Source organism: Zonotrichia leucophrys, chromosome 14 (genome assembly GCF_028769735.1).
Source record: "Zonotrichia leucophrys gambelii isolate GWCS_2022_RI chromosome 14, RI_Zleu_2.0, whole genome shotgun sequence".
NCBI lineage: Eukaryota > Metazoa > Chordata > Aves > Passeriformes > Passerellidae > Zonotrichia > Zonotrichia leucophrys.
This window is the reverse complement of record NC_088184.1, coordinates 1,682,339-1,696,052: the sequence shown is the minus strand read 5'-3', so window position 1 is coordinate 1,696,052 and position 13,714 is coordinate 1,682,339. Positions and strand designations below refer to the sequence as shown.

At 58.5% G+C, this 13,714-nt stretch overlaps 2 protein-coding genes across 6 annotated transcripts; both read right to left on the bottom strand.

The window, feature by feature from the left end:
- Positions 1–37: 37 nt before the first annotated feature.
- JMJD8 (jumonji domain containing 8) lies at positions 38–2,335 on the bottom strand. Of its 3 annotated transcripts, XM_064725494.1 has the most exons (9): positions 2,189–2,335; positions 2,028–2,111; positions 1,721–1,769; positions 1,535–1,631; positions 1,250–1,318; positions 1,012–1,131; positions 632–699; positions 354–488; positions 38–283 (listed from the first exon to the last, which is right to left on the bottom strand). In XM_064725494.1, exons 1-9 carry the CDS (start codon positions 2,281–2,283, stop codon positions 203–205), a joined length of 798 nt encoding a protein of 265 aa, XP_064581564.1. In that variant the 5' UTR covers positions 2,284–2,335; the 3' UTR covers positions 38–202. The 3 variants fall into 3 exon arrangements, with proteins under 3 accessions (XP_064581564.1, XP_064581566.1, XP_064581565.1); XM_064725496.1 differs by lacking the exon at positions 354–488; XM_064725495.1 differs by lacking the exon at positions 1,012–1,131.
- Positions 2,336–2,538: 203 nt separating this feature from the next.
- Positions 2,539–13,374, bottom strand: WDR24 (WD repeat domain 24). 3 transcript variants are annotated; one of them, XM_064725462.1, is made up of 10 exons: positions 13,270–13,374; positions 11,773–12,662; positions 11,287–11,464; positions 9,170–9,845; positions 8,443–8,558; positions 6,522–6,643; positions 6,144–6,248; positions 4,992–5,329; positions 3,001–3,185; positions 2,539–2,902 (listed from the first exon to the last, which is right to left on the bottom strand). In XM_064725462.1, exons 2-10 carry the CDS (start codon positions 12,251–12,253, stop codon positions 2,734–2,736), a joined length of 2,370 nt encoding a protein of 789 aa, XP_064581532.1. In that variant the 5' UTR covers positions 12,254–12,662; positions 13,270–13,374; the 3' UTR covers positions 2,539–2,733. The 3 variants fall into 3 exon arrangements, with proteins under 3 accessions (XP_064581532.1, XP_064581530.1, XP_064581533.1); XM_064725460.1 differs by having other exon boundaries at positions 13,198–13,340; XM_064725463.1 differs by lacking the exon at positions 13,270–13,374 and adding an exon at positions 13,231–13,252.
- Positions 13,375–13,714: the final 340 nt, after the last annotated feature.

Genomic DNA, 13,714 nt, shown 5'->3' with positions numbered 1-13,714 from the left:
TTTGCTCCAGGGATGTAGGAACACATCTGAGGGAGTGTTTCAGTAGAACAACTTTAATCCGAAGGGGAGGGCAAAAACCAGTAAAAAGCAGAACTTTCTCAGGCAGTTGGTCCCAATACCAGTGGCCTGTCCCTGAGGGTGGCAGGAGCTGGAGCTCCTGGCCTGGCTGGCACGCTGGTGACGTGTCCTTGTCCCTGCCAGCCTAGCCCAGGAAGGTGGAGATGAAGACGCTGGTGTCCAGGTTGAGTGTGGCGTGCCACCAGCGGTCAGGGAAGTACAGCACCTGCAGGGGACATCAGTGGGGTCCCACGGCTCTGACTGGGGAGCCCGGGGTCCCCTCAGCCCTGCCTCACCTCCCCAGGGCGCAGGGTGCACTCCAGCGGGCGCAGGGCCGGGGGCAGTGTGGGGTACGTGTGCTGGAGCCAGGCCAGCGTGGTCTCGTTGGGGTGGAAGTGCGGGGTTTGATCCGGCGGGTACAGAAACCAGCGCTGCAAAACACCGCGGGCACAGCCCCTCCCAATTCCCCTCCCAATTCCCTTCCCACATCCCCTCGGGCTCGGGGACACCTGGGAGGGGCTTGTTTCTCTGCCCCCTCCCCAAATCCTTCCTTCCCCTAGGGCTCAGCTCTCACCTTCCTGCCGAAAATCACCTCGGAGAAACCAGGGCCGTGCCAGTGGAAGGGAACGCCAGAGCCTGAGCCTGGTGGGAGCGGAGGGGTGGGGCTGGGGAGAGCCCCCAGACCCGGCCCACTCCCATCCCAGTCCCGTCCCAATCCCATGCCAATCCTATCCCACTCCCATCCCAATCCTGTCCCAGTCCCGTCCCAATCCCATCCCCAACCCCATCCCAATCCTGTCCCAGTCTCATCCCAGTCCTGCCCCAATCCCATCCCAACCCCATCCCAATCCTGTCCCAGTCTCATCCCAGTCCTGGCCCAATCCCATCCCAATCCTGTCCCAATCCCGTCCCCAACCCCATTCCAATCCCGTTCCAATCCCATCCCACTCCCACCTGCGATCCCAAAGCTGTAGGCGGGGCTGGTGCCCGGGATGCGGAAGGGAGGGGGCACGTAGTGCTGGAACAGGGGGCCCCACTCGGTGAAGTTGTTGTCCCCGAAGAAGTACAGGGTGTCTGGGGGGACACGGGAGCTGAGCCCGGCCAGGGGAGGGGGCTGCGGGGACGGGACGGTGCCACCCACCATGGGGCACTACCCACCGATGGGCACTACCCACCCCTGGGCACTACCCACCGCTGCCCAGCCGGGCCGGGTCCTGCGGCTTCAGCAGGTGCTCCACGTACTCCTGGAACGGCACATCCACTGCGGGAACGGGAGGGATGAGCGGGGAACTGAGGGATGAGCGGGGAACGGGAGGGATGAGCGGGGAACGAGAGGGATAAGCGGGAGAATGAAAACATGAGCGGGAGGGATGAGCGGGAAACGGAAGGAATGGGCGGGGAACGAGAGGGATGAACGGGGGGAACGAGGGATGAACGGGGGAACGGGAGAGATGAACGGGAGCAGGCCCGCGCTCACCTTTCCGGTACGAGTAGGTGTTGGCCGTGCTGAGCCGCACCGGGAAGGGCCCGAAGGCCGCCAGCAGCTTCTCCCGGGTGCAGAGGGCTCGGAACGCCTGGGGACGGAGCGCGGGGAGCCGGGATGCTGCCGCCGCTCCCGGGACACCGGGAGGCGCGTCCCACCCCTGCCCCTCGCGGCACTCACCGAGTTGTCCGTGACCCCACCGAGGATCACCGGCCGGGAGAAGGCGAACCTGGGGGCGGCATCCAGCGGGGTCCGAACGGGCGGAGCACGGGCACCGGCACCGAGCCACCCCGGGACACCGGAACTGGCTCCAAACCACCCCCGGGGCACCGGGCTCCGTCCCGACCACCTTCCCCCAGGTTGTCCCCCGGGACTCCCGGCTCTGCCCCCCAGTTCCCCCCGCCGCTCCCCGTTATCCAGCCCGGTGCACCGGAACTGCCCCCCGAACCCCTGTCTCGGCACCGGGACCGTGCCGTGTCCCCCATACCGCTGTAGGAAGAGGGAGTAGGTGAGGGAGGCATCGGCTCGCTCCACGGTGCAGCGTGGTTCCTCCGGTACCGTGCCCGCCACCCTGCAACGGGAGACTCCGCTCGGCACCGGCACCAGGACCGGCACAGGGACCGCTCCCGGGGCATCCCTTGCCCTTACCAGCCGCCGCCCGGAGGGTCGGTGCAGGCGCCGGGCCGGACCCAGCCCAGCGGCAGCAGCAGCAGCAGCGGCAGCAGCCGCGCCGCCGCCGCCATGGGGACCGGCACCGGAGACACCGGGAACTACAATTCCCGGCATGCACCGTGAGCACACGGTGGACGTAGTCATTGGCTGGGCGCCTCGCTACGGGTCCTGATAAGGGCCATTACTTAAAGGGGCAGCGGAAAGCGAGCTTAACGTGACCCACCGGCTCAAGGGGACAACAGCGTGGGGACACCGGGGACACCGCAGGGCCGGGACCCATCCCAGGGGTCACTGCATCCAGGCGAAGCAAAGACAGGAGTCACAGCTCGAATCAACTGCTGGTTTGTTTAATCCAGTAAAAAACGGCCGGGCAGGGGGTGCCCCCCCAGCCCTTATTTACACAAATAAATACAGGGAGAGCAGTGCCAGGGGTACCGGGCAGGGCCCTGCTGCCCCCCTGCCCCACCCCGCGGGCACGGGGCTCAGGTGAGCTCTGGGGGTCCAGGTGTGCTCTGGCAGGCTCAGGTGTACTCGCAGAGGTGGCCGCAGCCGGCGGGGCAGTGGGAGCTGGTCTCCAGCCACTTCATGATGTGCTGCAGGTGGCCGCCGTGGCTGCAGCCCTGGCACCAGACGAAGAGCCCCTTCACCACGTGGTGACACACGGCACACATGCTGGCACACTGCCGACACCTGCACGGGGACATTCGGGTGGCTGTGGGCAGGGAGAAGAGGGAACAGGGGCACCCACCCCGCCCCCCTGTCCCCAGGAGCCCCTCTGGGCCCCTCACCTGTCGCAGATCCAGCCCCTGTTGCTCATGGGCCGCTTGCAGTTGCTGCAGTTGACGTGCAGGGTGGTGGAGGCCTGGTTGAGGCAGTTGATGGCACGGCAGGTGCTCAGCTTGATCACCTCGTTGGAGATGTTCCAGAGCTGGAAGCGCTGCAGCAGGTCGATGTAGGACGTGTACCAGTGCTCCTGGGGACAGCCACACACAGCTGAGCCTCCACAGCCACCCTGACACCCCTCAGGAGCCCAGCCCTGCATCCCAAAGGCAAAATTCCCCTGGGGGGCTCAGCCTGCAGAAAAAGAGGCTCGGGGGGGCCTTCTCACTCTACAATTCCCTGACAGGAGGGTGGAGCCAGGTGGGGTCAGGCTCTGCTCCCAGGGAACAGGGACAGGACAAGAGGAAATGGCCTCAAGTTGTGCTAGAGGAGGTTTAGTTTGGATATTGGGAGAATTTCTTCATGGAAAGGGTGGTCAAGCACTGGCACAGGCTGCCCATTGCAGTGGTGGAGTCACCATCCCCTGGGGGAGATCTAAAAGATGTTGAGGTGGCATTTGGGGACATGGTTCAGAGGTGGCCTTGGTGTGCTGGAGCAATGGTTGGACTCGATCTCAGAGGCCTTTTCCAGCCTAAAGCATTCTGTGACCCTCTGATCCCTGCAGTGGGAGAACAGCTCTGCAATGCTGGGGAACTGGGGAAACCCAGGGCACCAGGAATATTTCTCTCTATGCTCTGGGGTGCCCTGACTTTGACCCTCATTCATGGAGAAAGTTTCCCAGACTTCAAGATAGACTAGAATTCACAAAAGTGTGAAATAGATTATAGAGAGTAGTGTAGGTATATCACTTAGGTGGGAAAATTAAGTTTTGGGATTTTTAGAATGTTGTGGATGGAAGCAAGATGGAGGGCACAGGGTGTCATCCTGGGTTGTTTCTTCATGTTTCTTTTTCCTTCTTCTCCATGGGTGGCATTTTGTAATTGGGTGGAAAAATCTGCATTGTGGGCTCTGTGGGACCAGTTATTGGGTAAAAAGGGAAAATAATCCAGGTGTCAGTTCTTAATTGGATAGTTTAGCTTTAAAAGACCTTGTAACGAAAGACTGGCCATTTCTGCAGTGCTTTTCCAGTGCTCTGAGCCTGGTGTGGACAGCATGCAAAACTCTAGTTAAAAAACAAGAAAGAAGAACCTGAAGACCAAAAAGATCCAGTGTGTCTCTCTCTCCTGACACAAGATGGATCCAGGAGGGTCTCCCCCAACAGGGGAGCCCCTGGGAGGGCCCAGCCTCAGTCCCCTAAGTCAGAGAATTGGCAACAGGTACCCCAGAGCATCCTTCACTGCATCAACAGGGCAAGGGCACCTCCCCATGCTGGCCCTGCAGAGCCCACCTTTGTAATTAAAAGAAAAGGGGGAATTGTGGAGGTTCTTGTTTATGGTTACCATATCTAGAGTTTTGCACACTGTCCACACCAGGCTCAGTGCACTGGAAAAGCACTGCAAAAATGGCCAACAATCTTTCGTTACAAGGTCTTTTAAAGCTAAACTATCCAATTAAGAACTGACACCTAGATTATTTCCCCTTTTAACCCAATGTGAGAAAATAGAGATAGTGCAGAAGGTAATCTCACCCCTGAGGAGTTGCAGCTGTACTAATTACCAAGGATTAGGAACAGGCCTGCCCTTGATAGGCCAGGCTGTGACTAGTAAGGAAGAGTGCTATAAAAGAGTGGGTTAGCTGGTCCAGGAGAGAGTTGGAGTTTGTTGGTTGTATTGTGAAGTAGAAGGAGTCAGTGCTGTGAGGAGGTGTGGAACTTTCACAATACGATGACAACAGCCCACCTCAACTCCCTGCCAGGACTCCTGGTGGGGCAGGAACCAGAACCCTGGAGCTGCTCACCCTGCCAGGGGCTGGAAGGGAAGGGATGTCCCCCAAGCCCAGGCAGGACTCAATCCCTAGCTGAGGGTCCCAGTGAGGTGTGGCCCTGCCCCGGGGGCTGTACCTGCGTCTGCTCATCGATCTCCTTGCGGATGCGCTCCCCCAGCACGATGAGCACGGACACGGCTGTCTGCACGTCGCCCTGCTCGGCGTAGAACAGCAGCGTGTCGCGCACGATGGGGTTGAAGAAGTCGGAGGGCAGGCGGTTCTCGTAGAGCGAGTGCGAGATGGAGATGAGCGAGAAGGACTCCACGGGGGTCAGCGACACCGTCTCGGCCTCGTTGCCGCTGACGTGAGGGGAGTCGGCCTTGTCCTGCAGGTGGTCCAAGGCTGACGGGTTGTCCACGATCTCGTGGCGCAGGGGGAAGGCTTCCTGGGGAAGGCTGTACTCCTGCTCTTCAGCTGCAGGGAGGAGCAGGAGAAAACCCAGCTGTGTAGCCCTGCATTTCTCTTCACAGAGAAAAGCAAGGCACAGTTCTTCCCAAGAACAATTCTCATCATTTGCTGTGCCTGTGTTTGTGCCAAAGCAGAATGCAATATGGAGATTGTTTATCCAAAGTCATGGTTGTCACAGACACAGACATCTTTTATGAAAAATCATTTTTTTAAGATTTTTCCTCTTAAGAAGCTGAGAGGCCTCAAGAACAAAATGTAAACAATGATTATCTGCTGCTGTGGAATGCAACAGATAGATCTGTGATTGGTCTCATGCAGTTGTTTCTAATTAATGGCCAATCACAGTCAGCTGGCTCAGACAGAGAGTCCAAGCCACAAGCCTTTGTTATCATTCCTTCTTTTTCTATTCTTAGCTGGCCTTCTGATGAAATCCTTTCTTCTATTCTTTTAGCATAGTTTTAATGTAATATATTTCATAAAATAATAAATCAAGCCTTCTGAAACATGGAGTCAGATCCTCATCTCTTCCCTCATCCCGAGACCCCTGGGAACACTGTCACATGTGGTGTTTTGTTTCCTTGGTCTATCAGGGCCAGGTGTGTGTGTGTGTGTCAGGAGTGTCAGGTGACAGTCACAAGATTCAGTGCAGTGTGTGCAGGGTTGAGTGCTTGGCAGATTCAGTTTTAGATGTATAGAATGATATAGTGTAATAAAGTAATTAATTAGCCTTCTGATATCCATGGAGTCCTCCTCATCATTCTCTCCCCTCGTTGGTGCCATCACAGCACTGGGACAGACAACACCTCCCCTGTGTGCTCACCGTGTGGGTTCTCATGGTCCATCATGTACAGGTCATCCTCGTCTGCCTCCACATCCCCCAGCAGATAATCCGCAGGGACGTCGCTGCCCTCCGTCTCCTCATTGTCTGCGTGCCCAGGGAAAGAGAAATCAGCTCATCACACCACTGGATCCACCTCCCAGTGTCCTGCCAGGCATGCCAGGCTGTGCCTGAGCCACACAGCTCAGTTCCCCACCACTGTCACCCCAGGTCATGGGGGAAAGCTGCCCTTTTGCAGCACCCTGGGGCTGCAGCACGTGCAGCCACCCCAGTTCACAGGATGAATGCCCCAGTTTGTGCCCTGTCTATGGCTGAGGGGGAGGAGCTGTGGGACTGGACTGGGCCCCCCAGGGGTGTTACCCTCGTTGTTGATCAGGGTGGAGGAGGAGTCCATGAGGATGTTTTCTGTGCGGCTCTCTCCTTTGCTGCGGTCCAGCCTGGACTCGCTGCCCAGCCCAGCAGGGATATCTTTCAGGTTAAAGCTGGGGGAAAAAGCCAAATTTAACAGTCAGAGGAGTACAAAGTTTCCATTTCAGCCAGCAAACGGCCTGGATACAGGTGTCCAGTTGCAATTTGAATGGAGAAACATGAGATACAGCGATATCCCTTTGTGGGCAGAAGCCACCAGTCTCCACTGTGTGACTTACAAATAAAGACACATTGTGACCGTGGTCACAGCCCTTCCTCCAAGCCTGGTGGCACTGCACATGCCCTGCTAAGGTCTCCCTGAAGAATTCCAGAGCTGAGCAGGCTCCTGGCTCCATTTCCCTCCCCTCAGAGGCAGGTGAGCAGGAGCTGCCTGGCTCCAACGTGCCTGGCTGTTCCTTATGCATCACCATGCCTGGCCTTCACCGAGCTGGAGAGGGGAAGGGCTGGGGCTGGAGCAGAGCCCAGCTCCCCAGGCTGCTGCCTGCCGTGCCTCAGACAGGCACAGCCACCCAGCTGGAGGCAGAGCTTGGTCAAGGACACTGCTTGTTTCCTTTGGTGTTATTTGAGGATGTGTCACTCACTGTGGGAACCCGGTCCTGCAAGGTCTGACAGCTCATTTGGAATCCTCACCCCACACGTTTATGTCATTGAGAAGAGGAAAAACAAGTTTTCCTGCTTCATCAGTCCACAACGGGCTGCTGGCAGAGCTGGGCTGTGCTCTCCCTTGGAAAGGCTCCAGAAGAAAACCTCTGCACAGCAGCAGTTCCAGCTCCAGCCATGAGACACCTCCTCCACCCCCAGCCCTTGGTCACCATCACTGCCCTGGGCACTGCTGAGGCCTCACCTCAGATCCTGGGGTCACTTTTGGGGCCCTCATGACAGGAAAGACATTGAGGGGCTGGAGTGTGTAGCTGGGGAAGGGGCTGGAGCACCAGGAGGGGCTGAGGGAGCTGGGAAGGGGCTCAGCCTGGAGCAAAGGAGGCTCAGGGGGGACCTTGTGGCTCTGCACAGCTCCTGACAGGAAGGGGGAATTAGGGGAGTTGGGCTGTGCTCCCAGGGAACAGGGACAGGAGAAGGGGAAATGGCCTCAAAATGTGCCAGAGGAGGTTTAGGTTGGATCTTTGGAAAATTCCTTCATGGGAAGGGTGGTCAGGCACTGGCACAGCTGCCCAGGGCAGTGGTGGAGTCTCCAGCCCTGCAGATGTTCAACATCATGTAGATGTGGTACTTAGGGATTTGGTTTAGTGGTGGCCTTGGCAGTGCTGCTGGGGGAATGATCTCAGAGGACTTTTCCAACGTTAGAGATCCTGTGATTCATGAATTCAGTAACTGCAAAGCTGGTCCCAGCCCCACGCCCCACCACAGGCCAAACCTTGGTTGAAGGAGATAAGAGAGCAGTGTTGAGGCTGCAAAGACTGAGGCCAGGCTGGCCACACCAACATGGGAAATGGCTTTGTTCAAACAATGACAACATGCCAACCAGCACAGCCTGAGGCTGATGGAGAGCTGTCCCTGCTTGCTCCCTGTGTCTGGGGCAGGTTAGTTATTATATGGAAACTGTTCCCTGTGAGGGTGAGCAGGCCCTGGCACAGGGTGAGAAACTGTGGCTGTCCCTGGATCCCTGGCAGTGTCCAAGAGCAGGTTGGATGGGGCTTGGAGCAACCTCTGATAGTGGAAGGTGTCCCTGCCTGTGGCAGGGATGGAATGAGATGAGATTTAAGGCCCCTTCCAACCCAAAGCATTCTGGTATTCCATGATGTGATTCCATAACCCCATCCCAGCCACGGACCCGTCCCACTCCCCCTTCACAGAGCTATCCCCCTCATCCCATCACTCCCTGCAGCTCCTGTACCTGTTCATGAGCGGCAGGGCAGTGCTGCCCTTCCCCATGCTGTGGTTGAGGTTGGTGGACGACACGGTGCCGAGGCTGGAGTAGATAATCCTCAGCATCGTCCACGTCTGAGCCACCTGTGTGGAACAACTCCCTGTGAGACCTTCCCAGGCCAGCACCCCCTGCAGCAGCACCCTACCCCTACCCCTACCCCTACCTGTTGTGGTGTGTTGCAATGTCCTGTTTTACCTTCTCCCTTCCCCCTCGCCCCTCGCTGAGTGTGCCCTGTCAATCAGGCTAACATGCCAGCAAGGCGTCGTGTGATAGATGTCCCTAGTCCCTTGAGACCCTGCCCCTTCACCTGGTTGGTGGCTCACCTGTCCCCTCCCCTTCCCCTGCCCTGAGCTTAAAATGTTAATGAGACCATGCGGCCTCTATTCTGTTGGAGGAATTGCCCTGGTGCAGAACTCTGCACCCATTGAATAAACATCTGGATATAACCCTCCAGCAGAATCCACTCCTTCCTTCTCTTCACCATCGCCAGAAGCTCTCTCCTGAGGTAAACGGAGACCTGACAAGCCTGGACTTGCGCCTGTGCCCCGCTACACTCTCAGCCAAGGTATCTCTGGGGTAAAACACCACAGTGCTGCCTTTGGCCCAGCAGCGAGGGTCAGAACTGGCCCAGGCACCATCTAACTGGTTATATTGGGATTCATATTCCAATACCTACCCCTACCCCACAGCTCACCTGGTTGCGCTCCAGCCCCTTGGCCACCTTGGCGTTGTGGTCGCAGAGCTCGGCCAGGGGCCGGCCGGCCAGCGCGTACTGCTTGGCCGTGTGCACGAACCAGTCCATGCTGCCGCTCTCCACGTCCGTCTCGAACACGCTCAGGGCGCTGGAGGACGAGATGTACTCAAACTGCTCCGTGGGGTCCAGCTTGCGCTTGAAGAAGATGGGGTGGCGCCGGTCGCCGATGTAGGGCTTGCGGTTGGAGTCGGAGGAGATGAGGCTCTCCTTGGCGGCGAAGGCCAGGTCTCCGTAGAGGCTGTAGCACAGCCCCTCGGGGTTGGCCCGCTCGATGGGCTGGCTGGCGTCCTTGAAGATGTGCTGGTAAAGGGTGCTGTCCTTGGAGCCCGAGAGCAGGAAGTAGGGGTCGTGGAGGTGGCGCCACACGATGCCCGTGGTGACGTCCTTGTGCTCCTCGAACATGGCCGAGGGGATGAAGGGGCGGCGCACGTCCCACACGTAGATGTTGTGGTCCACCATCATGGAGCAGGTGGCGATGTGGTGCTTGCACTCGGGGCGCCACTTCACGCGCGCCACCGAGGCGATGGTCTGCACGCAGTAGATCTCCTTGGCCCGCGTCGTGTTCATGTCCCACACCTTCACCATCTTGTCGCGGCCGCCCGTGGCCAGCCAGCCCCTGCGACAAGGATGATCAGTGGTGTTGAAAATTGCAATGCAAGATGTTTTTAATTGCCATCTGTATGGCAGATTATCTTTCGTCAAGTGGGCAGTTTGCCTTATCTCTCTCTTTGAGTGCCCACAATAGCAGGCTATTGAATGTCCCTGCATGGCTGATAAGAACTGCAGCATCCCATTGGGAGATGTGAGCCCAGAGGGAGGAGCCAAGCATTGCTACCCAGATATAATCCAGAGGTTTTTGAGACACCAGCACAGCTTCTCCACTGGATTCCCCAGAGGAACAGCAGCTGCCTCTTCTTCCACTGGATCTTCAGAGGAAGAACACATCCTTCTCTACAGATCCCCCTGCTCCAGCAGAACCAGCCCTGACACTGCAGGAGGGCTGAGCCACAATTCCAATGGGACTGCCGCCAACACCCTGACCCACAGGGTGTCAGGTTGGGTTCTGACTCTGTCAGTGTTGTTCTAGTGTTCTGCATTGTTTATTTTATCCTTTTATTTTTCTTCCCTGTTAGATAATTGTTATTTCCTACTCCCATACTTTTGCCTGAGAGCCCCTTAATGTAAAATTTATAGCAATTCAGAGGAGTGGGGAGGGTTCACATTCTCCATTTCAGGGGAGGCTCCTGCCTTCCTTAGCAGACTCCTGTCTTTCTAAACCAAGCCAAGTGGTCACCTCTCTGTTCCCACTGTGGCACAGAAATGCTCACAGTACAGGTGTGACCACATCCACAGGTGTGACGACATCCACTCCACAGGAGGCAGCTGGGCTGCAATCCCATCCTCCCATGAGCTCCCCTGGCATCTCCACTCTGCAGCAACCAGGTCAGGCAGCACCTCCTTCCTGCCCCCAGTTATGGCCCTGTGCCTCTAGAGCCCATCCCAGTCAGACCAGTTCCCTCTGGCTCAGATTTCCACTGGCCAGGCACAGCAGAGAGGAGAAGGCCATTCTGAATGTGTTTCAGTGCCTCTCTAAGATCAGCAGCAGTGGCAGCACTGCCTGGCAGGGAGTGAGGAGGGACCTGCACACTGTAGCAGCTCCTTCCAGATCCTTCCCAGCAACCTCCCAGGAAAGGCAGGAGGGAAACATGACTGAACACAAGTGAGCTGTGTCCCTGAGCAGCCAAGCAGTGTCTCCCTCAAGCTGAGCACTGGAGCAAGAGGCTGCTGTGACACTGCTATACACAACCATAAGACATCCAGTGCATCAAAATCCCCTAATTTATCAAAAAACAAACCTCAAACACTCTTACACCACCTCAAATGCTCAGAGCAACAATCACTTCTACACTTCTACCTTCCAGCAACATCCCATCCACTGACACAAGGGGACAGGCTATCCCAGACCATGCTTTCCCCCACAAAATCCCAATCCTGTTTTCAGGGTTTATCTTGTCCTGCAAGGCCAGGTGGCCGGCAGGGGCAGGCCCCACACCCACCTGTCCTCTGGGTGCCAGTCACAGCAGAAGACAGGCCCGTTGTGGGCTGTGAACATCCTCTCGTAGCGGTCGGGCCGGCGGATGTCCCACAGCTGCACGTTCCCGTTCTCAAAGGTGGCGGCAAAGGTGAAATAGTCCCGGATGCTGAACTGCACATCACGCACGCTCTCCGACTGGCCTGGGAGGGACACAAGGTAAGAGCTCCACAAAGCTAAAAATCCCACTGGGAGAGCAGAGAGAAGGTAGCAGGGAGGGCTGTGACTGCCTTCCATCTCCCACACAGACCCAGCTAGTACTGAGAGGCAAGAAAAGGCACCAAAATGCCTCTCAGCTCCTTCTTTCCCTGCTCTGAGCAAACCCTCCTTTGGGCAAGAGGAATGACAAAACCCCCAACCCCTGCCTCTGCTAAGGAAAGCAAGGAAAGGACAAAGCTCCCAAACTCTGCTTCCCCACAGGGAAATGAGACAACAAGAGCCACGTTTGTACCAGAGAAGGTGCTGACAGAGTCCTTCTTGCGCAGGTCGAAGCACTTCATGTAGCCGTCCTGGGAGCCGCTGAGCAGCATGTACACCTCGGTGGGGTGGAAGCACACCTTGTTGACAGTGCGCTTGTGCTCCGTGAACAGCTGGTCCTGCTTGTTGCGGGACGGCTTGCCCAGGTTCCAGGTGACCACCACGCCGTTGGTGGCGGCGGTGGCCAGCAGGTTCTCGTCCATCTGGTGCCACACCACGTCGGCGCAGCTGAAGTTCAGCGAGGGCTTGCGGCCCACGCGGAGGTTCAGCTTCTCCACAAACTGCTCCTCCTCGATGGAGTAGATCTTGAAGATGTTGCGGCCGGCCACCACCACCTGGGCGGCGTCCCGGCACACGCTGATGGCGTTGGCGGGGGCGTCCAGGTGGCAGAACATGGTGCGGCCAGTCAGCGCGTTGCCCCCCAGGGCAGTGGTGACCCTGGCCATCTTCTCCATGGCTGTCCACGGGGTGCTGTCCCCTCTCCTCTCCTGTCCTCGGGGTGCTGTCCCCTGCACACCCACACGGCCACCCTGCTCCACCTCAGCCAGAGCTGGCCAGGGACAGGCTGAGCTCCTGCCGGGCCCTGGTGGCTCCAACCGCGGCTTTTTGTGGCTGCATCAATGGGCCAGGGAGGTGAGAGGCCACAGAGCTGCCTGTGGGAGGGAGATACAGCCCCAATCCCCTCTGTGGCTTCCTCTCAGGGAGTTCCTGAAAACCTTCTCTGGGTTCCTTCTTCCCTCCTCGGCCACACCCTGAGATGTTTTGCTGTTGCTGATAATCTAGGTCAAGTACAGAGCTGTGGCTGAAGTGAGCAGCGTCTGCAGCACAAAGTGGGGTGAAGTGAGGCCACGGTCAGCTCCGAGCCTGCAAGAAACAGGGGATGATCCTCCTTCTCTAGCAGAGAGAGGCAGCAGTTACTCCAGGCTTCCTGGAGGGATCCCAGGGTCCCACGGGCTGTGTCCTGCAGAGCCAGGCTGAGCTCCTGCCACAGCACTGCCCTCTCCTGCCAGGTCCCATTGATCCCTCACAGCTCACATTCCCATCCCCTCAGGGCCCCTTCGCACTCTCAGAGCACCCTTAGGGTCCCGTCCTATCCCTGAGGCCACCTCCAGACCCCCATATCCCACACTCCCACCCTATCAGGGCCCTCTCCTGACCCACAGCCCTCTCACACTCCACATCCCCCTCCTGCTGACCCACAGCCCCCCGGACCCCTCATACCCCACACTTCCCTCTCTGCAGGGCCCGCTCCTGACCCAGAGCCCCTTCAGGGCCCCCTCCAGCCCCTCAGAGCCCACTCAGGGTTCCCTCAGAGGTTCCCCCACCCTATATCCTCCTCAGGGTCCCTTCCCACCCCTCAGAGCCCCTGGAGCGCCTTCACAACCCCGTCCCGCCTCACAGAGTCCGCTGCCGCTGCCACTCGGTGCCGGACCCCTCCGTGCGAGGCCCCAGTGTCGCTCTCAAGCCGTACCCGGTGCCGGTTCCCGCGCCGGCAGCTCGGGCCGAGCAGGCCCCGCCGCCGCCGCCGCCGAACTCCCGCCAAGCCACGCCCCCTTCCGCCACCGGGATAGGCTCCTGCTGCCAGACCACGCCCCCTTCCGCCATTGCGACCCGCCCTCTCCCGACAGACCACGCCTCTTCCGATGGCGGGACACGGCCCCTCACGCTGCCCGGGTCCGCCTCCTGTGGACTGACCACGCCCCCTCCGCCCCTCTCCCCGTTCAGCCCCACCTATCTGTGGTAAGACCACGCCTCCCCAGCAACGCCCCGCCCGTAGACCACGCCCCCATTCAGTAGACCACGCCCATTTTCCTTACTCGGACCGCCCCCTGCATCAGGCCTCGCTCCTTTCCTGACCCGGATATCCATCAGGCCCCGCCCATCTCCGTGGCCCTCGAGGCCCCGCCCCCGCGTGA

Excerpts from the sequence above, each read along its gene's own strand:
- JMJD8 (XM_064725494.1), bottom strand. The coding sequence starts at position 2,283 with ATGGCGGCGGCGGCGCGGCTGCTGCCGCTGCTGCTGCTGCTGCCGCTG. Across the intron at positions 489-631 it reads AGGTGATTTTCGGCAGGAAG|CGCTGGTTTCTGTACCCGCC; the intron begins GTGAGAGCTGAG and ends GGTGTTTTGCAG. Across the intron at positions 284-353 it reads GCACCCTGCGCCCTGGGGAG|GTGCTGTACTTCCCTGACCG; the intron begins GTGAGGCAGGGC and ends TGTCCCCTGCAG.
- WDR24 (XM_064725462.1), bottom strand. The coding sequence starts at position 12,253 with ATGGAGAAGATGGCCAGGGTCACCACTGCCCTGGGGGGCAACGCGCTG. Across the intron at positions 11,465-11,772 it reads CTCTGTCAGCACCTTCTCTG|GCCAGTCGGAGAGCGTGCGT; the intron begins GTACAAACGTGG and ends TGTCCCTCCCAG. Across the intron at positions 9,846-11,286 it reads GACTGGCACCCAGAGGACAG|GGGCTGGCTGGCCACGGGCG; the intron begins GTGGGTGTGGGG and ends TCCTTGTCGCAG.